The sequence below is a fragment of the Schizophyllum commune genome (assembly GCF_000143185.2).
Source record: "Schizophyllum commune H4-8 unplaced genomic scaffold SCHCOscaffold_3, whole genome shotgun sequence".
Classification (NCBI taxonomy): domain Eukaryota; kingdom Fungi; phylum Basidiomycota; class Agaricomycetes; order Agaricales; family Schizophyllaceae; genus Schizophyllum; species Schizophyllum commune.
In genome coordinates, this window is record NW_026089540.1 from 1,505,122 (window position 1) to 1,531,483 (window position 26,362).

The window sequence follows — 26,362 nt, forward strand, 5'->3', positions numbered from 1 at the left end:
ACTGTGGTAAGACGATCTTCAACCTCACAATCACAACACATAAGTCCCAGAGAACGACGTGTCTAAGCCTGAAGCGATATACATGTGCACAAGGTAACCCGAGAGGTATCAGTAACGTACATGGGATAGCATGGCGGTAAGAACGAAGAGCATAAGAAAACCAAAACCAAAGGGGTCATTCGAACCTGCAGCTCACGCTATGGCGACGCACGAGCAGGGTCGTTGACTGAAAGAATAAGATGGGAGCCAAGCTACTTCTTCAGCAGCTTCTCATGCAACACGGCGCCCTTCAACTTGGCGCGCAGGTATTCCAGCCGCGCCTCGTATCGTGCGCTCACCTCCTCCCGCCGCCGCCGAATGTCTTCCATTTCCGTATGTGCGGAAGCTCCGGGGTCCTGCGTCGCGCTCCACTCCAACGACGGCCTCCCCGACGTCCCGCCATCCTCTGGCACGGTACGCATCGGCGAGCGCACCAGGTTGACGCTCGATGTGCTCCCCGTGCTCAGCTGGCCGATCGGTAGTGCGGGGACAGGAGGCGGAGCCAGGCGCCCGGCTCCGGTGCTGGAGGTTCCGCTGGTCCCGGTACTGCTGACGCTGGGCTTCCGGTGGAGAGAAACTGGATGCGAGCCGGTGGACAAGCCTGACCGACCGACGCGGCGGACGGAGCGGGAGGCTGCAGTGCGCGCAGAGCCGCCCGAGCGCACCGACACGCTGTCGATATCGACTGGCTGCGGAGGAGGCGGCATCGAGGTGAGTGTCACCGCCGACCCCTTGGCCTGCGCCCGCGTGAGTGCCGTAAGCTCGAGCCCATTGAACGCGTCCATCAGTCGACGGCCCTCCGCCTCCACCGAAGCGATGGCCGCGCGAATGTCTGCCGCAGTCTGTAAGTTCGCCTCGTCGAAGACGTCCTCGAAGGACGCGGAGGGCAGCTTCTCCGCTGTCGCTGCGCGCGAAAGGCTGAAGGAGGACGGCGGGTTCGCGAGTTTGCGGATGCTGCCCGTGGAGCGCGTGTTATCGCGCGAGAAGTGCGAAAGATGGTGCGGAACATGAGAGGAGCCGGCCTTGCGGTGGGCGCCGGCAATGCGGGAGGAGGTGACAGAAGCGGTATCTGGCTGCACCGACGCGCTCGTCGAAATTGACGAGTTGCTTGTCTTCTTCTTCAGTCGAGGCCACACGCTGGTGGACGCGTTTGACGCGAAGGAACGCACGCTTGACGTCTCGCTGTAATCTCGGGACGTGGATGGCGTGCGCTTGAACTTCATCATGTTGGACATGTTCGTCGAGAGGGAGAGGGAGGAGCGTTTGTTCGAGGAGGAGCGCAAGGAGGGCGTGCGATTGGCCGTCTCGCGCTCGACGACGAAGTTGGATTTGGGGCGAGGGGAGGCGGGCTGCGAGCGGCCTGTCACTGGGACGACAGGGGCCTCGGTGGGCACGGTGGCAGCGCTGGAGAATCGCTCAAAGAGGTTCTGGCGCAGCAAGCGGTATTCATCGTCGCTGTATATCGTTAGCCACGCGCTTGTCGACGCGACATGGAACGTACTTCAGCAACCCCTCCGCATTCGCGACTCTCAGCTCATCCAGACGCTGAGCAAGTGTCACGCTGCTTTGTTGTGAGCCCGATCCCCCAGCGCCATCTAGAGCACGTACGTGGCCGTATCGGTCTGCTTGCGCGGGCTGGCGCCGTTCTCCTTGTTATTAGACGGCGCGGATCGCGAGGGGGGCACCGGGGGAGGCGGCATGTCCGTTCGCTGCACAAGGGGGCTGCTCGGTGCAGACTGCGCGCCCGAGAAGTGGGTTTTGGTGGGGAGGGGTACGCTCCGCGCATGGTGCAGGCGCGCGGACTTGGGCGGGCCAGATAAGACCTCCGCGGGGGTCTGCTGAGGGATGTACGACTCGGAGACGGTATGTCCGTGCTCGAGCTCGCGCTCCTTTCCCTTCCCCTTTCCGTACTATCATCCAGTCAAGTTGTGGTTCAGCAGTGGGGAGATGTTGGGACGCACGAATCTGGACCGTATAACCTGCACGACAGAGCTGGAGCGCTCGCTGTCGACGACATCTTCTCGGCGGGTAGAGAAGAAGCCCATGGGTTCATGCCGGGGAAGGCCAAGTGAGCTTGTGAATTAAAGGAGCGTAGTCTATCGTGCGCTTTTTGGTAGGGGAAACGAATGTCGGACAGGCAGGCAGAGTGAGATGAACGTTAGGACCAAGGCAACATCAAGCACATTCTCATCTCCGGAAACCTCGCCGAGGCCTCGGGCAGCTCGGCCACCTCCAAGGGTGTTCTTATGCTACACGAAGGCCTCTCGACGTACCAAGTCGGCTGTGATTTTTACGCATATAGGATCTTTACGATGTTGCATAGCACTTATAATGCAGGACAACTCATGATAGGCAACCATAGTACTGATGCCTGTTTCGAACTCACAAGCGAACGAACAACCCTTCCTTAAAGTACGCGGTGTCGATGAATGTCTGCACACACGCTGGTAGCGCTGCTAATGATGCTTGCTGTTGTACACCGTAGGTCGGAGATGAAGGAGGTACACATACATACACATTTACTCTTCCTCTTCGGACTCGTCGCCAGACACCTCTGCGTTCTCGCGCTCCGCGTTCTCCATGCGTGCCTCGAGATCCTTCTCTTCGGCTTCGGAGATGGCTTTAGGCTATAAGATGGATAAGAAACTAGGTGCTTGAAAAGATGCGGATGTGTACCTTCATCTTCACTACAAGCGAGCCGCCCTGGCTCTCGATCTTACCCTGAATGGACTCCAAGGCGCGTTCGAGACGGTCGACAGCAGCGTACTGCCATTACCTGTCAGCCTTGAGCATGATACGAGATGGTTTACATACCTTGTCTGTGGCGTTCGTGCTGAGAACATACAATGGCGGCGCAACCAAGCGAGCCTTGATTGGAACGGCGTCGGTGCTCTCCTTCTCCCCTGCGCGCAGCGCCTTTTTGATCGCGTCGATACCGGCAGGCGTATAGCACGTCAGTTCAATATCTGCACGGATTTTGATGGGCTGAGGCGTCAAGCGCCTCGCGATAGTGTTCATGAGGATCTGTATCGTCGACGGTGGGATCTGCGTCTCCAGCTGGCTGAACACCGAGTCCTGCTCCCTGCGAGGTCATGGCCGTCAGCATGAGCATTACAACACATACGGACCACTTCACGCACGTCAACGCCAGCTTGAACGCATCGTATGGGTGACCGAACTTGCGACCGAGCGGCCAGGCGATCGTCTCGTAGAGCATTTCAAGTTTCTCTTCCTCGTTCGCGCTGGTGCCCGGGATGCGCGAATCGTCCGGCAGCTCGTCGTCATTGCCAGCGTGCCTTGCTTTCCTGGAGCGCTTCGTCTCCTTCTCTGCGGTTTCAACCGGTGCGGCGTCGTTGACGTCGGCGGAGGGGAGCTTGGATGCGACGTGACGGAGGATAGAGGCAACACTTTTTGACTTCATGAAGCGCTCCTCGCATTTGGTGATGTCTTCGGGGGATACACGGCGCTTGGAGAGATCGATGTAGCCTGAGATGTGTCAGTACGAAGTATGACTGAAAGGGTTGGGGACGCACCCTTTTCCTTGTCCACACGCAGAACGACGACGACCTCATTACGGCCGACACGGATGAGTTTCTGGACTGATCGGATGCGACGACGAGACAGCTCAGACAGCAAGATCATTCCCTCCGTGTTGTCATACTCCAACTGCACATCCCACTGTCAGCAACACCGTCCCTTTCCAGCTCACTCCAACAAGACGCACCAGCTTCACGTATGCTCCCATCTCCGCGATCTGGCGGACCTGGACCATCACCAGCTCGTCCACCTCCGGATATTTCTGCTCGTAGTACCGCATTCTGGCTGCCCAAAGTACTCTCGAAGGTCACAGGGGCGTAAACTGGAGGCGATTGCTAGATCGGAGCGCTGACCAGTGACTCGTGCAGCGAAATCTCTTCGTGACTGCGTGATGTGACCGACGCGCTCAGCTGAGCCGACAGCCCGCGGCGGCCCGCGGGAACGATGGCGACCCCACATCCGAGAATACCTTTACCCTTTCTCCTCTTGCCATCATGTTGCGCGTCACGGGAAAGCGGTTGACGATACGCGGAAGTAGTCTGTTCAGGTCGTCCGTGCGTTTCTATGAGACGCAGCCCTCGCAGGCGGCTGCGACGCCGTTGAATGGCATACCCCCACCTTTAGAGGGCATCAAGATCCTGGATCTCACGCGTGTTCTTGCTGGACCTACGGCGACTATGCTTCTGGGTGACCTCGGCGCAGACGTGATCAAGGTTGAAGAAATAAAGCGCGGAGACGACACCCGTATGTTCACAACATGTCCTGGTTCCCGACCCCTTCTCACGTTCTATGTCCCTCTCAGGTTCCTGGCACCCTCCCGCTGCTCCGCTAGCACCCAACGTCCCCAAAGGCTCTGAGCACCTCCCTCCAGAATCCGCCTACTTCCTCGCCTGCAACCGCAACAAGCGGTCTATCACCGTGAACCTCAAGTCCCCCGGCGGCATGGAGGTCATGAAGCGCTTGGTCAAGAAGAGCGATATCCTTGTCGAGAATTACATCAGCGGCAAGCTCGCGGAAATGGGGCTCGGGCACGCGCATTGCGCGGAATGGAACCCGGCGCTGATTTATGCGAGTATATCGGGTGAGCGAGATGCCAGGGGCGGCCTTGAGTAGCTGGACGACGTTAAGGATACGGCCAGACTGGACCTTTCCGGAAGAATGCCGGCTATGATGTGGTTATTGAGGGAGAGGCGGGCTTGATGCATATGTGCGTCCGTCGTCGAAATTACGTCTACAGTGGCATGGATTGACCTTTCGACTTAGCACGGGCGAACCGGATCGCCCTCCTTCCAAAGTGGGGGTGGCTGCGACTGATATTGCGACTGGTCTGTACACCCATGGTGCCATCATGGCCGCATTGTTGTCGAGACAGAAGACTGGCAAGGGCTGCTGGATTGACTGCAATTTGTTCGAATCGCAGGTATGTAGCCAACAACCACTCAAGCCGCCTTCATCACAGCTCACACCTTCCCAGATCGCAGGCCTTGCTAACATCGCGTCAAACTACCTCGTTGCTGGTCAAGAGGCCTCGCGACACGGCACGGCACACCCGAGCATTGTGCCGTACCAGGTCTTCAGGTGCAAGGATGGCTTCATCATGATCGGAGCGGGTAATGACAAGCAGGTGAGGTCTTCTCTGAGTGACCTTGAGGAGATGCTTTACTGATCCTACCCTTTCGCACAGTTCGCGTCCCTCGCAAAAGTCCTCGCCCTACCTGAGTTGCCGGAGAACACCATGTTCGCCAACAACCAGCAACGTGTCAAGAACCGCTCTGAGCTCGTCTCAATAATCGAGAACAAGCTCATGGAGGAGCCGCGCGATGTGTGGCTCGAGCGATTCAAGGGCATTGGCGTGCCGCACGGTCCTATCAACAACATCGGGGAAACCTTCCAACACCCACAGGTATGTCTTGGGTGACTGGCCTTGTGTTGAGGTACTGATGTTCGTCCTTTTCTAGGCTCAAGCAAGGAAGATCACCGTAGACGTCGAGGTACGCGCGATGTTTTGTGGCAAATCATCCCTCTCACGACCTTCGCAGCACCCTCGAATCGATGGTCCGGTAAAGCTTGTCGCGCCCGCTGTTCACTATAATGGCAAGCGTATGCCAGTGCGAATGCCGCCGCCGTGGCTTGGGCAACACACTGATGAGGTCTTGGTCAATGAGCTTGAATTTTTGCCAGAGGAAGTCGCCGATTTGAGGCGCCAAGGTGACATTGGAGGCGTGGCCTAAACTTGCTCCTAGCTTCTACTTGTGAAGATCGACTTTTAGGATAATGTGAAGTGTAGCCATCTTTCCAAGGAATATGTCGCGAGGAAGCATGAGAGGCGATCGAGGTGTGAATGCAGCAGCCGGGACAAGGCGATAAAAATCTCCATTTGGAAGCGACGCGTACACGTGACGTAACGCGCGAATTTGCGATTGTTGACAAGCATTTCAACTTGGCTCTTGCCACCGCGAAACCCTTTTTATCGTCCTCGCCGTCGTCGCACACGATGAGCTCGACCTCTTTAGACGTCAGCATTCTCCCCGACGATGGCCTAGAGCGCAACAGGCGCCAATTGGAACACAACCTACAACAAACCGACCTCTCCTTCCACCTCTCCTCCGACTCCGAAGTCGAATATCCTCGCCATTCTTCCAACCACCTTGACCAGTTCAACTCCTTCGAAAACCGCTCGCACTTCGATGCGGAACCTATGCATGGGTGGTCATACAGGACGAACGACGACGAAGGCATTGATCCGTATGGCCACGGCACATTATCTACGGCAGCGCATCACGCCAGCGTCCTGACGCTGAGCGCCGGGCTAGGAGGGAGAAGGCAGAACGGTCGACGAGAGGTCAGCATTAGCGGTGCGGAATACGACCCCGACCGGCCACTACACGAGATGATCGGCGGTGTCGACGCAAAACTCAGTGCCTACGACCTTGACCCCTCCCGCTCAAAGTACCACCCTCATGGCATGTCCGCCGACCCCGTCGACACTACCGCGGATTTGGACCGCTTGCTACAGTCCGGACATCAGCAGCAGCAGCAAAACAACCAGGGTCAGCGTTCCGTGCGTCTCCGCTCGCCTTCTGTCAGCTCGTCCTCGACATCGGAATCGGACACGAGCATGACTGCGCGCCCGAAGCTCGCCGACGCGCTACGGCGCGTGTCCTTTTCCCCAAGGCGGCCGCGCAGCCCCCAGGTGTTGCAGCGCAACCTCAGCGTCGACGCGAATCAGACGCCACGACCCGCGGCACGAAGACAGCAGCCGGCGATGAAGGCTCAGCCACCGACGCCGTCTTCCGCGTTCACGAAGGCGGCGCGCGGGCTGGCTCGGGAGCTCCAGCAGGACCCCGATCGGTCACGCGTTGACCGCAATCGCGTCGGTCGAGCAGCGGAGGAGCGCATCCAACGTGCAAAGGAGGACTCGAGCATCCGTCGACCCGCCTCCGCCCCCGTTGAACAGCGACGCTATGCCACGCCGCTCAAGGGCCGCATCCATCTTCCCGACATCACTGGTTTAACGAGCGCCGTTGAGTCGCCTGGCAAGGGGTTGCTATCGCATCTGGAGTACTTCGATGATAAGCGCCCGAGGGAGATCGAGGGTGCGTGACCAGCTTGTATCCGCCTGAGCTCGCATTGACAAGCTCTTCATAGTCCGACTGCTGAACACCATCTCTACCGTACAAACAAAGTTGCAGCATCTGGAGGAGGAGAACATGATCTCGCGGCGCAGGGTGCGCGAACTCGAATTGGAGCTGGAGGAGTGCAAGAGGGAGGTGCGGCAGGAGCGCACGCGTATGCTAGAGTGGGAGTCGAAGATGGAGCGTGATCGGCTGCAACAACGGGAGGAGATGCTTCAGCGGGAGGAAGAATGGCAGCGCAGGCGGAAGGGAAAGCAGCGGGAGATGGACGAGGAAGATATGACGCAGCGATACAAAGAGGTCGTGGAGGAGAAGAAGGGTGTGTGGCATGCTTCTGCGTGTGGCGCTCTTGCTGACTCGTGCATGTAGCCCTGGAGTCGCTCATCACCAGCCTTCGCACTCATCTCACGCGATTGACGGACGAGCTCGAGCAGCACAAGGAGATGCTCGCGCAGATCCGCATCGACAATCAGACGAAGGAGAACAAATGGGAGGAACGCTGGCAAGAGGTCGACAAGCTCCGCGAGGAGGTTGAGCGCCTTGGCGGCGAGGTTGAGGTCCTGCGTGGCGTCGTCGAGGAGGGGCTCAAGGACCGCAGCCGTCACTCCAACGGCAGCAGCCGCGACGAGAGCGTTCAAGTTTCGTTCACTCAAGATGCGCAAGACTTGTCTCGTTCTCAACGTCGGCCGTCGGCCCGCCCTGAGCGCCAGCGCCAGCGTCAACCTAGCGGCAACGCGTCTCAGCAGTCTCGCGGGGACGACCTCAGCATGCTGCCGCAGCAGTCGATCGAGGTCAGCAACCCTGACATGGGCATGTCCGTCGACGAGGACGATGAGGAAGAGGAGGAGGACGAAACTGCTCCTTCTCAGCGCCCGACTGTCGAAGACAGCGACGAAGAGGAGGACCAGCTTCCCTTCGACCCCGTCTCCATTCCCGGGTCTTCTCGCGCGCAAATCGGCACAAACGCGGACAGGACCATCCGCACCGACCGTGCCACGAAATCGGCGGAGAGCTCAGATCGCAGCATGCGGGCCAACCAGTCTGGCGTCGGCGAGACGAGCCGGCCGTTCCTCGACAGCGACGAGATTCGGCAGATCGAGCAGGAGATGGAGGAGCGCCGGTCGTCGCGCTCGCAGACGTCGGTCGGGCAGCTCTCGCGGCTCTCCGAGGTCACAGAGGAGAGCTCGGGCGTCGCGCCGGGCAACATTTCCGTCGTGCCTGTTGAGGAGTCTCGGCCAGCAGCGCCGACGCCTGGCAGGGCCAACCGCCCGATGCCCGCGCCGATCCTGAAGCCAGAGCGTTCGCGGGCGGCATTGAGCTGCTCGGATGTGGACGACGAGGAGCTGCGGGAGGCGCCGTTTCCGCAGATTCGGGGGGCGCGGCTCGAGCGGTTGTTCTTCTCCGCCCCGGACCACAACCAGCATACCTGTACGGTGTGCGATAGGCGGCGGCGCTCGAAGGGGCCCAAGCATGGTGCAGACCACAAGCACGAGCACGACGACGGCCACCGGCACGGCGATGACGACCGCAGGCGAGCGACGGTCGACGCCGAGGACAGCCGTCGCGCCAACGCGGACTCGGACGACGAAGGTTTCGCGGAGGCCTCCGAGGAGGAGGCCGCGTCGCCTGCCATGGGCGACGATCGCATGCGCCAGGCGTTTGACTGGGCGAAGGAGGGGAAGAATAAAGGTCTGCCGCCGCAGACGGTGCTCGCGCGCGTCATCCGCGAGCTCGAGGATGACTTTACGCACTATAAGGGGTACGTGAGGTGCGAATCCAGTGGGAATGCATGCTGACTCGTATCCTAGGGTGTACGTCGAGTTCGCGGACCAGTACAAGGATATGGACGCGGCGTCGGATGTGCGGAAGCGCAACATCCTGGCGCAGCACCTTCGTGAAGTCGTCGATGTTCTTGAGCAGAAGGTGTGTATTGCCTTCTGGCGTGCGTATGTGGCTTGACTGACCGTACACCAGGGTGATCAAATTGCTTCGCTGTACGACTTGCTCAACTACAAGGACAAGCCGGTGGCGGACAGCGTCGTGCCGCCGAAGGAGAGCAGGCGTTTGGCACCGGCGTCGTCGGGGTCTCTCGGTCGGAGCGGGGCGTCGGCTCTACGCAGGACAATGGCATGAACGTCTGCTCGGCCAGTGAGTGATGTCGAAGCCCTCGTTGAACGTGAACGCTCGAATCTCAGCTCGTGAAGTTAATCTTCTCTGTTGCATGGACAATAAGTATATTCCTCCCTATCTTACGCATTTCTTGGTCTTATGATCCTCAGGCGCATCATTCACATGTACCATACCACTACCTACCTACCGACCCTCCCCATGCCGTCGTATGCAGTATGTTGGCGTTGAATACTATCACTTGAATTGATTGAATTGATTGAATTGATGGGTTGCAGCTCAGAACCCAAGTCAGCATGCAGTTAGGCATTCCTGCGCGTAACTTAGATTGTCATGACTCAGCTGCAAACTGAGACGTAATAAAACGTGGGATATACAGTAGCGGCACGAAAACAGATACATACATTTGCTCAAGCGTAGTCGTGTCTACGGTAGGTTCCACATCTAACAGCTAGAAGAGATCCATGTGGTACCATTTTCCCTCCTCAGTCTGCCCCAGTGCCGCCTTCGCCCTCCCCACATACTCCTTGTTAGAGGCAAGATCACGCTTTTCTGGCGACTCATTTGTGGCAATGTACCACAACGTCGTTAACTGGCCATGCGGAAAGAGGGGCCAGAAATCATATTCACCATCTCTACCAGTACACGGTTAGTGACTGTCGAGGAAGATGGTGCTCCACTCACGGGAGGCCGGCTTCTCGGAGAAGTCGCAGTCCATAGGTAAGGTGGTCTAGACAAGGCTTGCCAGTCTTTTCCTCGGCAAGACGCATAAGCGCGCGTGCGGGCACAATCCACCCAAAGCCATATCTAGGATAAACATCTGGAAGGCGGAGGTTTCGAAGTTTAGGCGTTTCGTCGATGAGTAACGGAAAGCCGCGTCGAGAAAGCCGTTTCCTAAGCTTGTGAGACAATACGTTGCACGGTGGAAAGGAGGACTGACTCAGCGGACATGTCAAGTTATACTTCAGGGAAGCTAAAGCAGAGACCAAAGCAGCGCTATCCTGAATACTGTTTGTACGGCATTGGTCCTGTTTGGCTAGAAAAGATCTATGTGGTACCATTTTCCCTGTTCAGTCTGCCCCAGAGCCGCCTTCGCCCTCTCCACATACTCCTTGTTAGAGGCAAGATCACGCTTCTCTGGCGACTCGTTTGTGGCAATGTACCACAACGTCGCTACCTTGCCATGCGGACAGATGTGCATGAAGTCGTATGTACCTCGTCTACCAGCGCGTAAAGTTAGATGCTGTCGAAAGAGATGACCTGTCACTCACTCGAAGCCAGCTTCCATCAAGAGTCGCAAGCCATAGGCGAGGTAGTCTCGGCAAGGCTGACCAGTCGCCTCCTCGGAGTGGCGCATGAGCGCGGTCTTATTTACAATCCATCCAAAGCCATATCTTGGATATATAGCTGGTGAGTGAAGAACTCGTAGCTTGGGCATTCCGTCGAGGACAGCTGGAAACCCAAGCTTGGATTTAGTGATTCTACGCTCAGACCTGGGCTGCTTGAGGTCAACCTCACAGGATCAAAGATTCGACGTACATGGCGAAGGGAAACAGCCCGATGCTAATGGAGAAAAACAAGCGGGTTGGCTTGTTTCCCGGGACCGTCAATCGTGACTCCACGTGCTCGTCATGCGTCCGTCACGGCCAAAAGTTCAAGCTGAAAAGAACGCTTCCATGCCCATAAGTACAACGTTCACGCGTACAATATATGAACACCGACTCAGAACGTGTCTATATGATACCACTTTCCATCTCCAGTCTGCCTCAACACCGCCTTTGCCCGTGCAATGTACTCCTCGTCCTGCGCCATATCCCGCCTTTCAGGCGAGTCATTGGTGGCAACATAGAACAGAAGACGCATGTGGCCATCAGGAAAGATGCATTGCCACTGGTACTGACACCGTCTACAGGCAGATAGTCAGCTGGAAGTCGACTTAAACTCCACACGGCGTAGATTGCCGACTCACTCAAATCCTGCCTCCTGAAAGAGCTGCAAGCCATAGCCGATGGGATCCCGACCTTCCTGGTTGGTCTCCTCCACAGCGCGGCGCGCAAGCTCGGTTTGACTCACAAGCCATCCAAATGCGTATCTGGGATAGATACGCAGACCGCGGTGTACCCTCAACTTGGGCGTTCCTTCTAAGACGGCAGGAAACCCGAGCTTAGATTTGAGGATTTTCTTGAATTCGGACCTGGGCAGCGCGCAGAATTGAGCAATGAACGTTTGGTTCTTGGAAGTGACAACCTACATGGCGGGAGGAAGCTATCAGAAGACGATGAAGGTACAGGACAAGGCGGTTGAGTCGTGCATCTGAAGGGGGATGGTGCATGCGTGGCGGGTCCGAACACACGTGCCTATCATGCGCACGCCACGGAACTCAAGTTGAAAACTTGGAATTGGTATTCTGCGCCGCAATTTGTGTACAAATCACAGAAAAAGGTACAGTCGTGTCCGACGAGTACGAAAGGGACTGCAGCGAGTTGCCATCGATATCGTCATACCAAGTACTCACAGAGTGAAAGTCAATCGCAGGCCAAAGTGATCACTGCACGGAATGTACTTCGATGGTGCGCCAGACCTCGGCACGTCAATCTGACGTGCGCGCAGGACCTCCATCTCCTGCGCCATTAAGCCCACTATTGCCACTTCTTCCAATCTTCCCGCTGTGAGCTTGTCCCTGCGTGCAACTCTGACTCCCCATGTCGCACCGTCAAGCCCTCCTTCCCCATGCAATGCGACCCAGGCGTCCACCAGCCCATTGCTCTCGAGGAGTGTATGGGCTTGGGGGCTAATGACGTTGAAGTCGCCCGCAATCAAGCCCCCACTGCACCCGGGCTCGCGTAGGAGACTGGCGAGGATTTCCAGCTGCGCGGCGCGATGGTGAAAAGTGTCGCCGAGGGAGTCAAGGTGGACGTTGATGAGACGAAAGATCAGGGATGGATAGTATGGAGGGATGATGTCGACGGCAAGTGCACATCGTCCGTACTTGCTGGGTAGGGTGATGCGGGAAACGCCGCCAAGGCTGAACTTGTTGGCAGGGTTTTCCTCGAGCGCACTTTCATCTGCTGGTAGGTCCGAGTCGAAGGCAAAGCGGTCTCTGTACAGCAGCGTGATGTTCGCGAAGGGTACGTCCTCGAATGACGTTCGGTCCTCCGCGTCTGTTACCAGAAAGGCTTCGCGGAAGGTAGGATTGGCCAGGATGGCTGAATAGACATCGGAGGTGACTTCTTGGAGGAAGGAAAAAGATATCGGGAGCTTGATTTGCGCCCAGGATATCGCCAAAGAGCGATTTAGCTCGCGCAATAGGCCGAGGGGAGAAAGCGTCCAAATTCTGTGTTACGAGCGAGCAGCGGGATGAACGTGAGGGCCTTCGCGTCGACTGAGAAGGCGTGTGACTGAAAGATATTGGGCTCCATGATCGCTTCGAAGGTTTGAAGGCCGATATTTTACGCTGGCAGATCTGGTGGGTGGCCATGAAGTCGGAGGAAGAGATGTGGGAACGTGAGAAACCGCGATCTCGGCTTTACAAGCCAAAGTGGTAAGTATGAAATGGCCGCAAGCAGGGTTTTGGGAGGCCCTCTGGTCTAGCGAGGATTCCAAGGACACAGGACCATTCAATGATCAACGTGAGAGTCAGAAAGCGAGACCGAGGTCGTGCATCGGCGCTCGCGAAGGTGATGTGATCGCACATGGCGCAACTGGTGGGCTTACTGCTTCCTTCTTACCACCATCTCGACAGCTTGCTCTCCGTGTGGGGGCAGGCAGCAAATGAAGTCTGAAGAACGGGATGCACCACTCCAATGGGATGAGAACGCAGATATTATCATGGCTTCCCCACCTCCGAGTAAGCGCCGCCGGATCGACACGACAGTGGCGGCATTGGATCTCGTCTCTGACATCAACCTGGAAATTGGGCTACGCCAGCGACTCGCGGAGACCATAGAGTCGCGCCTGACATGGGCGCTGCTGCTGAAGGAGACCCTGGAAAGAGGTGCGTGCGCTACTTCTGTCCCACCGCGTCCACTCAGGCTCCCTAGAGGCGTCCAACTCCGCCGCTGTGCCCGACTCGTATGAGGAGGCTGCGTTCGAGGCGCTAGCCACCATAGACAGCAACGCGCAAGTGCTCTTCGAGCGCGAACCCTCACCCCCGCCTCTTGTCGACCTCGAAGCGAGAGGGAATGGGCGTGGCCGCCCTTCGAATGCTCGGGCGCGACAAGCGAGCTCTATCGACAAGCCCGAGTTCCTCTACCTACGAGCCACCACCGCAGAGGGTGTCCCGCGCACCTTTGTCATGTCCTGCCCCGCATGTAACCGCACGACCTTCACCAATCTTCAAGGCCTGTACAACCACGCGCGCCTCGCACACCAGCTGGCGTGGGGGACGCATGAGGAGTGCATCCGCGCTGCCGCGCGCCTGGTTCCTGAGGACGAATATGTGCGTTGGGACTTTTCGCGCGGCATACAAGTCGGGAACGGGTCAGGGGGCGGGATGCTACCCGGGCTGCGCACGCTGTTCCAGATGGCGGTAGGGGAGCTGGAGGAGCAGCGCGCGGCGGAGGTGAAGAGGACGGAAAGCGTACTCCTCACCCGCACACTCGGTCTGCACAGCGACTCGCCGGCGCTTGCTCCCTTCCTGGGTCGGCAGGTGAAGAAGCGGGAGATCAAGACCGTCAACGAGGATGCGGACGTCGATATCGACGGGGTGGAGGAGGATATGCGACGCCTCAGGGTCCGCGTCCCACGGCAAGGGAGGGGCACAGCTCCGGAGACGACACAGGAGGATAATGCAACCTCAATTTCCACGGTCATTGACTCTAGCTCCAGTGTTGCGCACGGCGAAGGCAGCCGCTTCCACATCAGCTCGCGGATAATCATAGCAGACCGCAGCCTGTGGATCGCCGAAGACATACGAGCAAACATCCCCCCTGGCCACACTCACAAATGGATGGTTTCCGTCGACGCACCTTCGTACAGCCAACATATCACTACGATCCTCCGGTCTGTTACTGTGACGAAAGCCGCTGAACAACCTGCGGATGCGACGACTTCTACATCTACGCCTACGGCATCGACATCTGGAGCTACGGGCGCGTCTGCAGCGGATGTTGCCTACTCGTCGACATCCACTGCTACCGAGCCCCCCTTCGTTGTGCGCGGGACCGCCTCTGCGCCCTTCCTCGCGCGTGTTGAACTGGTATTTGGTGCGCATATACCTGGCCGGGATGACCAACGCGAAGTCTACGAGCACTGGGTCAACGTGCGTATATGCGCCTGCTCCTTGAACGGAAGTCTGACTGTTCATCTACAGCTTGATCCCCTCCGCCGCGGTGCGCCAGTGCTCGGAGATGAACAGATCGTAGACGTCGACCTTGACCGCGGCACCGTCTTCCTGCCCAAACGCGATGACTACACGCCTGTGGGCAGTCGAGCGCTGTGGGATGGGGAATTCACCGGCGCCGCCGGCGAGGGCAAGGCAAGGACGGCTGCTCGCAAACAGCCTCGAACGGACGGTAAAGAGGGTGCGTTCTCTTTCACAAGCGTCCTTGTTCTCCGAAGGCCGTGGTGCATCAGAAAAGAAAGCTGACGTAGATTATCAGACTACGAGGTCGCGCTTGAGGAACTCGTCAAGCGCTCCCCCCTCGTCATGACGGATGTGAAGCCTGCTGGCGGTCGTGCTCGTAATCCCACTTTCCCGTATACGGTCACGTCTACGGCTGCGCAGTTCTGCCAGCTCATAGCCGGAAAGCGCAAGGCCATCGAGGTGAGCTCTACTCTCGTACGCAGGGTCCACCAGAGACTAAACATACTTCTAGTGGGCTCGCGCTCGCGCTGTGCGTGATGCGTACATGGCCTCTTGCGAACCGGACGACATGCCTCTCAGCGTTGCAGACGTCTTCAGTTGGCTGCAGGAAAATGGGTACAGCATCCGTCCATCAATAGCTACCACAGACCAAGCAAGTATCGCAGACAAAGATGAGAAGTCCAACGGCAAGCGCTCGCACCAGCTCCAGCACTGCGACATCTGTGGTTTCTACGTGCGATTGCATCCAGATCCTTTGGATACGACGAGATCTGCTCGCAGCGCGTCGGTGGCGTCAGTCAAGACGGAGGAAATCGTCATCAGCCTGCAGACGCCTGCAAGCGTGCCCGCCATACCGGATGGGCCGCCGGTGAAACGGAGGCCTGGACGGCCGAAGGGCTCGACAGCGGCGAATCGGGCGAAAGCGGCAGCTGCGAATGCCAGCACGCGCGGTAGCAGCGTGGGCAGCACCAGGGGCAGCACACTACGCGAGGGCAGCGTCAGCACAGTCAAGCATGACGACGACGCGCCCTTCGAGTGCAGCCTCGTCCCGAAGAAGGACCAGCTGCGTACGCGCCCGATCGTGGATGTGGAGGAATGGTTGCGGCGACGGCCGAACGTCATCGACACGCTCACCGTGCCGCGCAATACGACGTGGATGGGGCCAGCGGACTTTCGTGAGCTGCCGCGCGTGGTGGACCCAGCGCTCATGCGCGCCGTATGGCGTATCGCACGCGTGCAGAAATTGCCTACGCTCCTGCCCTTCCCGCGAACCGCACCGCCTGCACCGTACCTTCCGCCCGCCGAACTCGCCGATCGCCTGGCACCGAGCGCACTCCTCGCTCTGGCGACGCGCGCATTCGCGAAAGCCGTGCTGCAATGCGGGCTGGACACGGCTGCAAACGATCTGCGGGTGCTGAAGCGCTCGCTCGTGGGCGCGTCCATGAGAAAGAAGAAGAACCTCGCAGCGGACGTGCGTGCGAGGCTTCTGACGCCGACGCATGTCTTGAGAGGGTTGGTGGCGAAGGGTGCCGTACCGCCAGATGTACTGGGGTCTGCGCTGTTTATGACGGTGGCGCGGGTCGGGGTGCTACATGAGGGAGGTGGCCAGCAGTCGCAGGACACGTCATCCCGATATGCTGCCCATAGCGGCCCAGTAGCATCGACATCGCGACAACAGGGAGCGACAGGCGCTACGACGCCTGCCCCTGGGTACTACGCCGCTGGGGGGCCGGTCGTCTTACGACCTCCGACAACCCAATGACGGCCAGTCATTTGTATCGTATCTTTATCAATATTAATTCAGGCTTACCGTCCTGCAGTCTTCAGCCGTATGCTCTCTCATAGTGCGTCCCAGAGCCTCCGCAGATTGTCGATTTGGAAAGTCGAACACTCACGTGCCCATGCTTCGGCATTCCCCGACGTTGGAGCAACTCGTCTTCCAGCACTTTCTTCACCTCTAACTTTGTCGCTAACCCGAAAGCACGAGAACTGTCCTCTGACAAGGATTTGTCAACTGAATGGCCTCCGCAGACGCTGCTTCGCATGACAACATCCTGCAGAAGTTGCAGTTCCACCGCGACGTCAGAGCCAGTCTCCCGCAATAAAAGCACGACGGCATATCTCAGATCCTATCCTTCCTCCGCTGCTACAGCTAGATCTCGTTGCGCTTTCCTGAGTCGTCACAATAGACAACAAGCGTCGTGTCGTCAATCATGGCAAGGTCGGACACTTCCTCTACTCTCTCAGCCCAGTCCCAACGGATCTCTGAAGTCGATGAGTCGCTCGAGCGTATCCAGTCGCGCGAGTATGAGTCCCAGCGCGCGATGGACGAGAAGCCGGATCCGTATCTCGTTCTCTTCAGTGAGAACGACCCGGACAACCCGCAGGTACGTGTGCTGAGCGCTAATCGTGTTCTCAAACTGACGGTATCGTGTCAGAACTGGTCGAAAGTGAAGAAATGGTATCTGACTACGGCTAGTGGTCTGCTTGTCCTCAACGCTACCTTCGCGAGTTCTGCTCGTAAGCGTATCGTCTCAGCATGCAAACTCATGCCTGACCATCACTAGCTTCTGGCGTCATCCAGCAGATGATGGAGGAGTTCACGTTCTCGAGGGAAGTCGGCGTACTCAGTGAGTTTGCTGCAGCTGTCGTATCCTTCCTTAACTCATCCTCGTGCAGCTATATCACTGTTTGTCGCGGGTTACTGCATCGGACCCCTACTATGGGGTCCTCTGTCCGAGCAATACGGTCGTCGCATCCCATTCCTCATATCCTTCTTCGTCTACACCGTGCGTAAGGTCTGTATGGTATGGTTGGCCCTTTTTCTCACCCCTCTCTAGTGCTTCCAAGTGGGTTGTGCTCTCTCTCCGAACACTGCGTCCATCATCCTCTTTCGCCTACTCGGTGGCCTATTTGCATCTGCGCCTTTGACGAACTCGGGGTATGTTGCGCTCATTTTTACAGTGTTCAACATCTGACCAGTATCTTGTTCATAGCGCGCTCGTGTCCGACATATGGAATGCCAAAATTCGAGGCAAGGCGATGGCTGTATTTACCCTTGCTCCCTTTGCTGGTCCTGCTCTTGGTGCGTTCATAAACTTATCTCAGCGGCAGCGCATTCAAGCTCATGCAACTTCAGGACCGACCGTCGCGGGCTATATGAACGTCGCAGGCGTATCTTGGCGCTGGCTCTTCTGGCTGCTTACTATATTTGTACGCATCGCAGTCTGTTGTACATGTCCACCCCACTTACCTTCCAATTTCAGGCGGGAACTTGCTGGCTGATCATCCTCTTCACCATTCCGGAAACTTTTGCCCCCGTAATTCTGGCTAGAAAGGCGAAGCGCCTTCGCAAGACTACTGGTGATGACCGCTACTACGCCATGATCGAAACGCAGAAGACCACCTGGTCGACCCGGGCGGAACGTATCCTCACTCGCCCGTTCAAGATCCTTTTCCGCGAGCCGATGCTGTTGGCGATCACTACGTATACGAGCGTGAGTTCTTCCTCAAACTCCCTATCAAAAAGTCGTATATTGAACGCGTGCCTCAGTTCATCTACGGATGCCTGTACTTGCTCTTCGAGTCATATCCGATCGTCTTCGAGCAGGGACATGGTTTCAACACAGGTGCGACTGGCTTGACGTACTTGCCCATCGCTGTTGGTGGATTCGTCGCCGTATGCTTGGTGCGTACTACGGTCTCAGTTAACCGACTGCGCGCTAAGCCGAGCCCAGAACATCTTCTATTTCAACCCAAGATACGAGCGCACGCTCAAGCGTCGCGCGCCTGACCCGGTACCGCCTGAGAAGAGGTTGGAGATGGCACTTCTTGCAGCGCCGCTCTATGCGATCTCGTTCTTCTGGTTTGGGTGAGTGCGATCACAGTCAACTACGTGAACGTTTACTGACGTGGGCGCAGTTGGACCTCGTATCCCACCATCTCCTTCTGGTCTCCCTTGATTGCAGGAGGCCTCATGGGGATGTCCATTTGCTTGCTCTTCGTGAGTGCCCCTTCCAACTTGCAGCGTAAATGGCCATACTGACGCTCGACTTCTCCCAGATGAGCTTGTTCAACTACATAATCGACGCCTACCTGCACGCTGCCGCGTCTGCCCTCGCAGCAAACACCGTCTGCCGATCCATCTTCGGCGCCGCATTCCCAGTACGTCTTCCTGACTCCTCGAAGCCGGCACCGGCTCATCATGTCGATAGCTTTTCGCGACGCAAATGTACAACGCACTCAATCCCAGATGGGCGTCGTCGTTACTTGGCTTTGTCGCCGCGGCTATGATCCCCATACCTTTCGTACTGATGAAGTTTGGTCCAACGCTCCGCGCGCGTTCGAAATATGCGCCATGATTTCCGAATACCTCAACGAATGCGCGACCCGACCATACACGAAATACCCACCATTACGCCACACAAAACATGTATCATAGAACTGTGGGACATTAACAACTGTACACAATTGTATATACCAAGTACACCAATCCAAGGTGATTTTCTGGAAGATCAACGGCAGCTCAAAGCGTAAAACGGAAGTCTGGATGACGGTCGCCGATCGGTGCGCGTGTCTTGCCCGCTGCCACCAGGTCAATGTAGTCTTGAATATTTCTCTGACGCCGCCCTTCCCTCCGAGCCTTGTTCTCCCATAGGCAGTAGCATCTACAACATGTTAGTTGGTTGCAAGCGGGCATGATCGACCTTGAGCACGTACACATTGACAGCGATGAGCACCCATGCGAGGGCAACGAAGGTCAGGGCGATGGTGTGACCCTTTACATACTTGGGTTTTTGGTCTGGACGCAGATGAGCGTCGCTAGATGGACAAGACCTGATGAAGGACATACCGTCGGTGTATACGAACGTTGCCAGGAATCCGCTGTCGCCCGTAAGTCGACTGCGTGAAGAGATGAGAGACGAAGTAGCTCACGCTGCGTTGGCGATGGCTAGTTGCATCGCTGTAGTCGTCGCCTTCTTGTAATGTCCGCTTGTATTGTTGGGCAAGATCGACCTAAATCCCGAAGTTAGACGTCGTCAAGACCCAGAGGCTGAGTGCGTACAGTATACAAGGCCCGGATGGATATCTGGAAGGAGTGCATTAGTACATGTTGTGCGACAAGCAAGGGTGCTCAGCGACTTGCATCCCAGCGGCCATCAAGAAAACTGCTGCATAGCGTTCATAGTCATTCGTGGCACGGATTGCCAGAGCGTAGCCTATACTGCGACTGAGCACGCACGACTGTCTACACGAGCAAGAGTACAAGTACCTATGATAGGCATTGGCAGGCAAACCAATATGCACGGTCCTCGGCATTTGAAGCGGTCACTTATGTAGGCGACGACAACTGACATTGGTCATCAATTGGCGGAACGCAGTAGCCGCACGGAAAACGCCACTCACCAGTCAGTACGGCGGCAGGAACGTAAGGGGGTACTGTAGAGCGTCAGCACTATCGTCTGCTCACAAGTGAATGTATCTCGCCTGTGTGCAGTTGCGCAGCTGCTCCAGAGTAGCCGAGACCTGCGATGATAGTAGGCCTGGAGGATTTGAGCACCGAGCGGATACATGATGTGTGTAGCGCACAGGAATAAAGAATAGCTGTACAGCACGGTGTTGAAGCCTGGCAGGTGAGAGTTAAGATAGTTCAGCTTCGCTCACGGCAAGCGACGCACCGAAATATGCGAAAGCTGTACCACGGGCCAAATTTCAGTAGCCATGTCAATGGCAAGCGGTAGACTTGCCTGTGAGCCACGTCTGTACGTCCGTCGCTCCTTCGCGTCATTGCGTCAATGGCCAGTTGAAGAAGGAGAGTTTTGTTCGAGCGCACCTCTGATCACCTCTCGCCATTCAAAGCGCTCCTCTTCCTCGTCTACGACATGTTTCATCACGGGGCGAACGGCTACCTCAACCTCAGCCTTCTCTGCGTCGTCGGTTGAGCTAGATATCTGTGAGGGATCTGGCCGAGTAAGTTCAGGCGAAGGCGGCCCATCAGCTTTCATACGTCGCACTGGGCACGATCATCAGCCCGAGCAATGTCTCAAACGAGGCTTAGCACATACAAGCATGCGCTCGTTCTTCGTCGGTAAAGAATTTGGCCGATTGCAAGTCGGCAGGAAGGATGCAGGCCGCGCCCAAAGCAAAGAGGATAGTGACTATGCCCTCAAGAACTTGACACGGAATAAGCTTCGGGACTTCGAGGAAAATATTACGACGACGCACTGAAGATCCAGCGCCACCCAGCTTGATAGAGGTAGGGGTATCAGAAATCTTGAACTACATCGGCTAGACTCATGGCGTACCCAGCCCACCGATGCCGTCCATCTTCATGATCGCGGTGGCGAGCAAGCCTGGCCGGACAAATCAATCAGCAAAGGTCGCTCAACAGGCAAAGATTTGCAAACCTCCGAATGCGCCAGCTATTGCGGCTGATGTTTGCGCTTGTCAGTGCTCAGGTAACCGAGCGGTCGGAGCGCACTGACCAAAGGAGTAGAAGATACCGACGCTGAGTTTTCCGGTGAGTTTTTCATCGAGAGTTCAGGCAGAAAGACACGCGTACCGCAATTGTAGTTCATGTCGCTTGTAGAGGGTGCTCAAGTACAGGACCTGCGCTACGTCAATGACGGAACACGCAGTGTACTAGAGCTTGATTCACCATTCCAGGCAGGATTCCTCCTTCGCAAAATCCAATTGCCAAGCGTATCGCGATGAGACCACCATAGTTCTGCGCGAGACCAGTGAGGACCGTCACAACACCCCACGAGGCGACAAGGAAGGGTAGCCATCGCTGCAATTGTATAAGCGAACGCTGGAGGAAAGCCAGTGTATTCTGACGTTAGCTTTGAATTTCTTCATGACCCAATTCGAGGGCAGCTCGACGACGATATAACTGCTGGGCGTAAGGACCATGAAATAAGCTCAAGAGTCAGTTGACCTACGTAGCGAAAAAGACTGCATGGATTTAGAAGCCATCATTGTCTTATCTAGCCAGGAAAATCTGGAGCACATACCTGCGAGGACGACATTGAACTGGGTGTCCTTGAGATGTGTGTCCGCTTCGAGCCCCGCGATCCTGGATAGATGATCAAATTGCCTTGATGATTGACCCAACAGTTCAATGCGAACCTGGCGTTCCCGATGTTACTGCGGTCAATGAAGTTGGCAAGCCATAGCTGGATATTGATTGTCAGGCGTTTGCAGCCCCTCGGGGTGCTCGAAGGAGACCAACCAGAGACAAGGGAGGTAAGACGTGTAAGTCAAGTTTCCACAGCACGCGCTTCGTCAGTTCGTCGTTAGCAGCCATCTCGAGTAAGCGAGCGTCCAAAAGGGAGGGAAGAAAAGGAGACAACGGTCACCCGCGCGCTTTTATAGCGCCTAACCGACGCATGACCTAAGACGGCTCCGTAGCCTCATCGGCTGCCCAATTCTGTCGGGTCCGCTGCATCGTGGAAAGCGCAAAAAAAGTGTACTGCGAACCTGCACAGAGAAGGCGTCAATGAGCTGTGAGTGCAGTCTGCTGACCTCTTCGGCGTGCATGAATTGCCCGCCTATCATGAGCCCTCCTCACACATAGGAAATGATCCTGGTCATCACGACCGAAAGGCGGGCATAGCACAGACGCTTCTTATGTTCTGTTCCTCTCACGAACACTTAAGTTAGCGCGATAGCCCCAGATATAGCAGGCTGAGAACGTCGTGAGCTCTTCGGTACCCACGAGATGTGGCTCGCGCACACCTGCTAGGGTCAAGCTCTCTGCATCTTCCATTCAACGCTAACACGCCCATATGCGAGGTAGACGAAGTCGTCAATTCGTAAACAACAAGGAACAAAATACTTAGGGTAGGTGCATGTACAGTAATAGGTGCAAGACTCCGTCGACCAGATGATTGCGCGAGCACTTTCGCAGCCGCGTAAATTATGCGAACGCATCCGCAAGGAACGCCTCGATCTCCTTCTTGTGCTGGACCTGGAAGATAGGAAAAAATATACGTCAGCACATTCATTCCATCTAAGAGTAAGCACACGACTGACCTTGGAACCAGTAGCGACCGAGCTCGTCGGCTCGCGGCCGGCGTACTTGGGGTACTTACCCTTGTGGTGCTGCGTCTGGCCACCCGCCGTGTAGATGCGGGGCCCGACGTAGCTCCACGCGCCGTTATTCAGCGGCTCCTCCTGGCACCACATGAGCTCAGCGTTCGGGTACTTGTCGAGGTGGGGCGTGATCTGAAGCCATGGTCAGCAGACTACCCTGCACTCAGAGCATGAAGACGCACCAGGTCATAGGGGAACGGCGAGATCTGCTCAACGCGGCTGATCGCGACGTCCTTGATGCCCTTCGCCTCACGCTCAGCGATGAGCGTGTGGTACACCTGACCCGTGCATAGGATGTGTTTCCTGATGTCCTCAGGCGCAACAAGCTCATCGGTGTGCGCCTCGGGGATGTAGCGCTGGAAGTTGGTCTCGCCAACCATCTCAGACAACTCCGAGCGCGCACGCGGGTGACGCAGAAGCTGCTTAGAGAAGAACAGGATGAGCGGTTTCCTGAAGTCGCGGTGGATCTGGCGGCGAAGGACGTGGAACTGCAAGGGTTATGAGCATTGGCCGACCACTCATGACTGTCAAGTTACGCACGTAGTTGGCCGGCGTCGTGGGGTAGACGACCTGCATGTTGCAGTCCTGGTGCTGACGCTCAATCTTGTCCGGCGTGGGGAACACGTTCGGGTGATCGTCGCACAGCTGCAAGAACCGCTCGATGCGCGCGCTCGAGTGCTCTGGGCCCTGTCCATCGTACCCATGCGGCAAGCTCATGACGAGCCCAGTGCGCTGAAGCCACTTGCGCTCGCCAGCAGCGATGAACTGGTCGATGATGCACTGCGCGTTGTTCGCGAAGTCACCGAACTGCGCCTCCCAGATCGTAAGCGCATCCGGCGACACGAGCGAGTAGCCGAGCTCGAAACCAAGGCAGCCAAACTCAGATAGCGACGAGTTGCAGACGGTGACCGAGGCCTGGTTGCCGCCGAGGTCGTTGAGGGGGACGTACTTCGACTCGGTCTCCTGGTCGTGGACGACAGCGTGGCGCTGCGAGAACGTACCACGCTCGACATCCTGGCCAGACACGCGGACGTGCACACCCTCGAGGGCAAGGGAGCCGAGCGCGAGCGCCTCAGCGGTGGACCAGTCGATGTTGTTACCCTCCTCGACCGTCTTGCCACGGTTAGTGAGGATACGGGTGAGGTTCTTGTGCGGGTGGAAGCCGTGGGGGAAGGTCGAGATGGCCTTGCCAATGCGCTTCAAGGTCTCCTCTTCTGACCCGGTGACGCGCGTAGGGAGCGTCTCCTCCGCGAGCTGCTTGGGCGAGGGGAAGCCCTGCCACGCAGAAGAAAGCCACTCCTTGCTCGTCGGGACATAGTCCTTGGCGCCAGCGGCAGCCTTCTCAAGCATGCCCCAAACCCACTTCTTGTGCTCCTCAATGTCCTTCTCCGTGAAGGTACCGCGCTCGACGAGGAACTTGGAGTACTTCGTCAAGGTCGTCGGCTGCTTCGCGATAGCCTTATACATCCGCGGCTGGGTGAACGCCGGTTGATCGGTTTCGTTGTGACCGTGTCGACGGTAGCAAACGATGTCGACAACGACGTCGCGCTTGTACTTCGCACGGTAGTCGGCGGCGAGCTGACAAACAAAGTTAACAGCCTCGACATTGTCGCCGTTGACGTGGAAGATAGGCGCGTCGATGGACTTGGCGATATCGGAGGGGTAGGGGGTGGAGCGGGCAAAGCGGGGGTCGGTGGTGAAGCCAATCTGGTTGTTCACGATGAGATGGATGGTACCGCCAACGCCATAGTTGGGGAGATCATGCATGCCCATGGTTTCGTAGACGACACCCTGACCAGCGAAAGCAGCGTCACCGTGCAGCAGAACGGACATCGCAGTGTTGTGGTTCTGATCGTCCTTCTCGAAGTGCTGGATGGCACGAGTCTTCCCGATGACGAGAGGGTCCTCCGCCTCAAGATGGGACGGGTTCGCCACGAGCGACAGGGCAACCTTCTTACCGGAGGGGGTCGGCCGGACGTAGTTAGCACCAAGATGGTACTTGACATCACCGGCGGGCTCATCGCCTTCCGCTCCGGAGAACTCGTTGAGAATAGCCTCGATGGGCTTCCGGATGACGTTGGCAAGAACGTTGAGACGGCCACGATGGGGCATGCCAATGTTGACGTGCTTCACGCCGTGGTCGACAGAGCGGTCGATGAGGGCCTTCATACCCGGAATGAGGGACTCGCATCCCTCGAGACCGAAGCGCTTCTCGTTCGGGTACTTGCTGGCGATGAACTTCTCGAACGACTCGGACCAGATGAGACGGTCGAGGATCATGCGCTTCTCATCGACGCTGTAATTCCACGGCTTCGGGATCTCGACGCGCTCACGGATCCAGTCGCACTGCTCGCGATCAGGGATGTGCACGTATTGGATGCCGACGTGACCGCCTGTAATGAATATGAATGGGGAGCGTTTCGCTGATTACTGGGAACGCACAATATATCCGTTTGCACAGTTTGATGATCTCGCCAAGCTTCATCGTTTTCCTGTCCTCCGTAGCGAAGTGGGGAAGGATGCCCGGACCAAGGGTAATTTCCTTGTCGAGATCGCGCTCCGTGAAGCCATATCGGTGAAGCTCGAGCTCAGGAGGGCGGACATCGGCGAGGTCAGCGTCAAGGATTCCAAGGGGATCCAAGTCGGCGACATGGTGGCCGCGGACTTGGTATGCGCGGACGAGGAGTTGAACCTTTTGATCGAGTCGTCAGCCAGTCGGTATACGCCCAAAACTCATGTCACGCACCTTCAAATGGTCATCAAGCTCGCCCTGACCAGCATGAAGAGCTGGCGTCACGCCGTCGGTAGGCAGCAAGCGCGGGGGAGGCGTAAAAGCCTGGCTGCTCGGCAGGCCCTTGGCGAGGCCGGAGAAGTAGACGTTCCAGGAGGCGTGGACCGAATTCGGGTCCTGCTTCCACAGGCGGTACATCTCGTCGGCGTAGTACGCGTTCGTGCCATTCGCGAATGGGTCGTTCGGGGACGGCGGTTGCGCGGCGGGCGTGGCGAGCTCCCGGCGGATCGCGCTGGTCGGGAAACGCGTCCGCGGGGCGCCAGCGCTGAGAGCAGCGGGGGAGCGCTTTGCAAGCTGCCTTGTCAACATGTTGAACGTCGGCTAGCCCACCTTCCTGAGGTGTTCGTAAGGGGAGATGGTGGTTGAGGAAGAGATGCAGTTTCGCGCTACAGTTGGGGACAGCCAAAGTCGACAATTCGTGTCGGAGCATAAAATAATTTATCCGACGGGAATCTGAGCTCAGAAATGAACTCAGAAGGGCTCAAAAGCCCCAAAAACGATTTTTCCGCGATTTTAGGACCACTTTTCCGGGGTGGCCAATTTTTGGGCCAGTTTCAACGGTGTTCGGCAAGTGCCGACAGCGCCAAAAGTAAGAAAAGCTTGTCGATATGAAGCGTGGACTATACCCATGCCGCGCCAGCTTGCTGAAGTTAGCTCGCGAGCAAGGTGCGGACCATCCCCGGCTACCATCACTGTAACGATGGTGTGACAGACATGCATAACGTCACGCATTTTTATTATTCTGAGCGCTTTTCGGCATTGCTCCGGTGACTTTACGACCGCGTAAACGGATGGACATGGGCGAAAGGCGTTCAAAAACCATTTTTCCTTGAA

The 26,362-nt window shown here is 57.1% G+C and overlaps 11 protein-coding genes across 11 annotated transcripts; 4 read left to right on the plus strand and 7 right to left on the minus strand.

The window, feature by feature from the left end:
• Positions 1-44: 44 nt before the first annotated feature.
• Positions 45-2,196, minus strand: SCHCODRAFT_02614871 (uncharacterized protein). Its single transcript, XM_003034323.3, has 4 exons — positions 2,001-2,196; positions 1,648-1,949; positions 1,541-1,600; positions 45-1,494 (listed from the first exon to the last, which is right to left on the minus strand). Exons 1-4 carry the CDS (start codon positions 2,082-2,084, stop codon positions 252-254), a joined length of 1,689 nt encoding a protein of 562 aa, XP_003034369.1. The 5' UTR covers positions 2,085-2,196; the 3' UTR covers positions 45-251.
• A 139-nt stretch (positions 2,197-2,335) lies between these two features.
• Positions 2,336-3,993, minus strand: SCHCODRAFT_02568958 (uncharacterized protein). Its single transcript, XM_003034324.2, has 6 exons — positions 3,764-3,993; positions 3,573-3,705; positions 3,180-3,525; positions 2,854-3,121; positions 2,716-2,805; positions 2,336-2,666 (listed from the first exon to the last, which is right to left on the minus strand). Exons 1-6 carry the CDS (start codon positions 3,854-3,856, stop codon positions 2,559-2,561), a joined length of 1,038 nt encoding a protein of 345 aa, XP_003034370.1. The 5' UTR covers positions 3,857-3,993; the 3' UTR covers positions 2,336-2,558.
• Positions 3,994-4,070: 77 nt separating this feature from the next.
• SCHCODRAFT_02532349 (CoA-transferase family III) lies at positions 4,071-5,936 on the plus strand (the record flags this gene model as incomplete). Its single annotated transcript, XM_003033746.2, has 8 exons — positions 4,071-4,335; positions 4,379-4,657; positions 4,705-4,783; positions 4,840-4,996; positions 5,051-5,200; positions 5,261-5,479; positions 5,535-5,567; positions 5,616-5,936. The coding sequence occupies 8 exons, from the start codon at positions 4,071-4,073 to the stop codon at positions 5,805-5,807; spliced, it is 1,374 nt and encodes a 457-aa protein (XP_003033792.1). The 3' UTR covers positions 5,808-5,936.
• Positions 5,937-6,015: 79 nt separating this feature from the next.
• On the plus strand, positions 6,016-9,712 carry SCHCODRAFT_02614877 (uncharacterized protein). The gene is made up of 5 exons (XM_003033747.2): positions 6,016-7,172; positions 7,225-7,530; positions 7,581-8,970; positions 9,020-9,134; positions 9,186-9,712. Exons 1-5 carry the CDS (start codon positions 6,071-6,073, stop codon positions 9,342-9,344), a joined length of 3,072 nt encoding a protein of 1,023 aa, XP_003033793.2. The 5' UTR covers positions 6,016-6,070; the 3' UTR covers positions 9,345-9,712.
• On the minus strand, positions 9,636-10,313 carry SCHCODRAFT_02676203 (uncharacterized protein). Its single transcript, XM_050346709.1, has 3 exons — positions 10,279-10,313; positions 10,023-10,232; positions 9,636-9,973 (listed from the first exon to the last, which is right to left on the minus strand). The coding sequence occupies exons 1-3, from the start codon at positions 10,287-10,289 to the stop codon at positions 9,790-9,792; spliced, it is 405 nt and encodes a 134-aa protein (XP_050201633.1). The 5' UTR covers positions 10,290-10,313; the 3' UTR covers positions 9,636-9,789.
• An 8-nt stretch (positions 10,314-10,321) lies between these two features.
• SCHCODRAFT_02685419 (uncharacterized protein) lies at positions 10,322-10,879 on the minus strand (the record flags this gene model as incomplete). Its single annotated transcript, XM_050346779.1, has 3 exons — positions 10,322-10,558; positions 10,610-10,831; positions 10,857-10,879. 3 exons carry the CDS (start codon positions 10,877-10,879, stop codon positions 10,375-10,377), a joined length of 429 nt encoding a protein of 142 aa, XP_050201634.1. The 3' UTR covers positions 10,322-10,374.
• Positions 10,880-10,993: 114 nt separating this feature from the next.
• On the minus strand, positions 10,994-12,952 carry SCHCODRAFT_02745426 (uncharacterized protein). The gene is made up of 4 exons (XM_003034325.2): positions 12,682-12,952; positions 11,854-12,544; positions 11,308-11,532; positions 10,994-11,244 (listed from the first exon to the last, which is right to left on the minus strand). Exons 1-4 carry the CDS (start codon positions 12,755-12,757, stop codon positions 11,061-11,063), a joined length of 1,176 nt encoding a protein of 391 aa, XP_003034371.2. The 5' UTR covers positions 12,758-12,952; the 3' UTR covers positions 10,994-11,060.
• Positions 12,953-13,109: 157 nt separating this feature from the next.
• Positions 13,110-16,405, plus strand: SCHCODRAFT_02664255 (uncharacterized protein; the record flags this gene model as incomplete). Its single annotated transcript, XM_003033748.2, has 5 exons — positions 13,110-13,332; positions 13,379-14,598; positions 14,650-14,860; positions 14,939-15,102; positions 15,155-16,405. The coding sequence occupies 5 exons, from the start codon at positions 13,110-13,112 to the stop codon at positions 16,403-16,405; spliced, it is 3,069 nt and encodes a 1,022-aa protein (XP_003033794.1).
• Positions 16,406-16,967: 562 nt separating this feature from the next.
• SCHCODRAFT_02491665 (MFS general substrate transporter) lies at positions 16,968-19,004 on the plus strand (the record flags this gene model as incomplete). Its single annotated transcript, XM_003033749.1, has 13 exons — positions 16,968-17,030; positions 17,082-17,163; positions 17,211-17,273; positions 17,323-17,432; positions 17,484-17,584; positions 17,640-17,728; positions 17,783-17,856; positions 17,910-18,140; positions 18,197-18,331; positions 18,381-18,514; positions 18,565-18,646; positions 18,706-18,807; positions 18,858-19,004. The coding sequence occupies 13 exons, from the start codon at positions 16,968-16,970 to the stop codon at positions 19,002-19,004; spliced, it is 1,413 nt and encodes a 470-aa protein (XP_003033795.1).
• Positions 19,005-19,168: 164 nt separating this feature from the next.
• SCHCODRAFT_01092135 (MFS general substrate transporter) lies at positions 19,169-21,949 on the minus strand (the record flags this gene model as incomplete). Its single annotated transcript, XM_050341009.1, has 19 exons — positions 19,169-19,310; positions 19,363-19,444; positions 19,509-19,659; positions 19,709-19,732; positions 20,114-20,186; positions 20,233-20,269; positions 20,322-20,336; positions 20,477-20,656; positions 20,709-20,816; positions 20,869-20,889; positions 20,949-20,996; positions 21,051-21,074; positions 21,129-21,151; positions 21,206-21,252; positions 21,302-21,433; positions 21,481-21,563; positions 21,657-21,718; positions 21,772-21,818; positions 21,875-21,949. 19 exons carry the CDS (start codon positions 21,947-21,949, stop codon positions 19,169-19,171), a joined length of 1,374 nt encoding a protein of 457 aa, XP_050201635.1.
• A 437-nt stretch (positions 21,950-22,386) lies between these two features.
• On the minus strand, positions 22,387-26,072 carry SCHCODRAFT_02614888 (2-oxoglutarate dehydrogenase, E1 component). The gene is made up of 6 exons (XM_003034327.2): positions 25,484-26,072; positions 25,180-25,429; positions 23,278-25,130; positions 22,920-23,225; positions 22,678-22,869; positions 22,387-22,612 (listed from the first exon to the last, which is right to left on the minus strand). The coding sequence occupies exons 1-6, from the start codon at positions 25,835-25,837 to the stop codon at positions 22,562-22,564; spliced, it is 3,006 nt and encodes a 1,001-aa protein (XP_003034373.1). The 5' UTR covers positions 25,838-26,072; the 3' UTR covers positions 22,387-22,561.
• Between the last annotated feature and the right edge of the window lie 290 nt (positions 26,073-26,362).

What these genes read in the sequence shown, in the direction of transcription:
- SCHCODRAFT_02614871 (XM_003034323.3), bottom strand. Translation starts at nt 2,084, where the DNA reads ATGGGCTTCTTCTCTACCCGCCGAGAAGATGTCGTCGACAGCGAGCGC. An exon ending in AAGCAGACCGATACGGCCAC is followed by an intron (nt 1,601 to 1,647) that starts GTACGTGCTCTA and finishes ACAACAAAGCAG; the next exon opens with CGTGACACTTGCTCAGCGTC. An exon ending in AATGCGGAGGGGTTGCTGAA is followed by an intron (nt 1,495 to 1,540) that starts GTACGTTCCATG and finishes AACGATATACAG; the next exon opens with CGACGATGAATACCGCTTGC.
- SCHCODRAFT_02568958 (XM_003034324.2), bottom strand. Translation starts at nt 3,856, where the DNA reads ATGCGGTACTACGAGCAGAAATATCCGGAGGTGGACGAGCTGGTGATG. An exon ending in TGGGAGCATACGTGAAGCTG is followed by an intron (nt 3,706 to 3,763) that starts GTGCGTCTTGTT and finishes TGGGATGTGCAG; the next exon opens with TTGGAGTATGACAACACGGA. An exon ending in GCGTTCAAGCTGGCGTTGAC is followed by an intron (nt 3,122 to 3,179) that starts GTGCGTGAAGTG and finishes ATGACCTCGCAG; the next exon opens with GGAGCAGGACTCGGTGTTCA.
- SCHCODRAFT_02614877 (XM_003033747.2), top strand. Translation starts at nt 6,071, where the DNA reads ATGAGCTCGACCTCTTTAGACGTCAGCATTCTCCCCGACGATGGCCTA. An exon ending in GCGCCCGAGGGAGATCGAGG is followed by an intron (nt 7,173 to 7,224) that starts GTGCGTGACCAG and finishes AGCTCTTCATAG; the next exon opens with TCCGACTGCTGAACACCATC. An exon ending in TCGATGTTCTTGAGCAGAAG is followed by an intron (nt 9,135 to 9,185) that starts GTGTGTATTGCC and finishes ACCGTACACCAG; the next exon opens with GGTGATCAAATTGCTTCGCT.
- SCHCODRAFT_02676203 (XM_050346709.1), bottom strand. An exon ending in CTCCGAGAAGCCGGCCTCCC is followed by an intron (nt 9,974 to 10,022) that starts GTGAGTGGAGCA and finishes GTGTACTGGTAG; the next exon opens with AGATGGTGAATATGATTTCT.
- SCHCODRAFT_02745426 (XM_003034325.2), bottom strand. Translation starts at nt 12,757, where the DNA reads ATGGAGCCCAATATCTTTCAGTCACACGCCTTCTCAGTCGACGCGAAG. An exon ending in GTTCATCCCGCTGCTCGCTC is followed by an intron (nt 12,545 to 12,681) that starts GTAACACAGAAT and finishes ATGTCTATTCAG; the next exon opens with CCATCCTGGCCAATCCTACC. An exon ending in CTGCGATTGACTTTCACTCT is followed by an intron (nt 11,533 to 11,853) that starts GTGAGTACTTGG and finishes CGCGCTGCCCAG; the next exon opens with GTCCGAATTCAAGAAAATCC.
- SCHCODRAFT_02614888 (XM_003034327.2), bottom strand. Translation starts at nt 25,837, where the DNA reads ATGTTGACAAGGCAGCTTGCAAAGCGCTCCCCCGCTGCTCTCAGCGCT. An exon ending in ACTGTGCAAACGGATATATT is followed by an intron (nt 25,131 to 25,179) that starts GTGCGTTCCCAG and finishes TATTCATTACAG; the next exon opens with GCGGTCACGTCGGCATCCAA. An exon ending in CGGTCGCTACTGGTTCCAAG is followed by an intron (nt 22,613 to 22,677) that starts GTCAGTCGTGTG and finishes CCTATCTTCCAG; the next exon opens with GTCCAGCACAAGAAGGAGAT.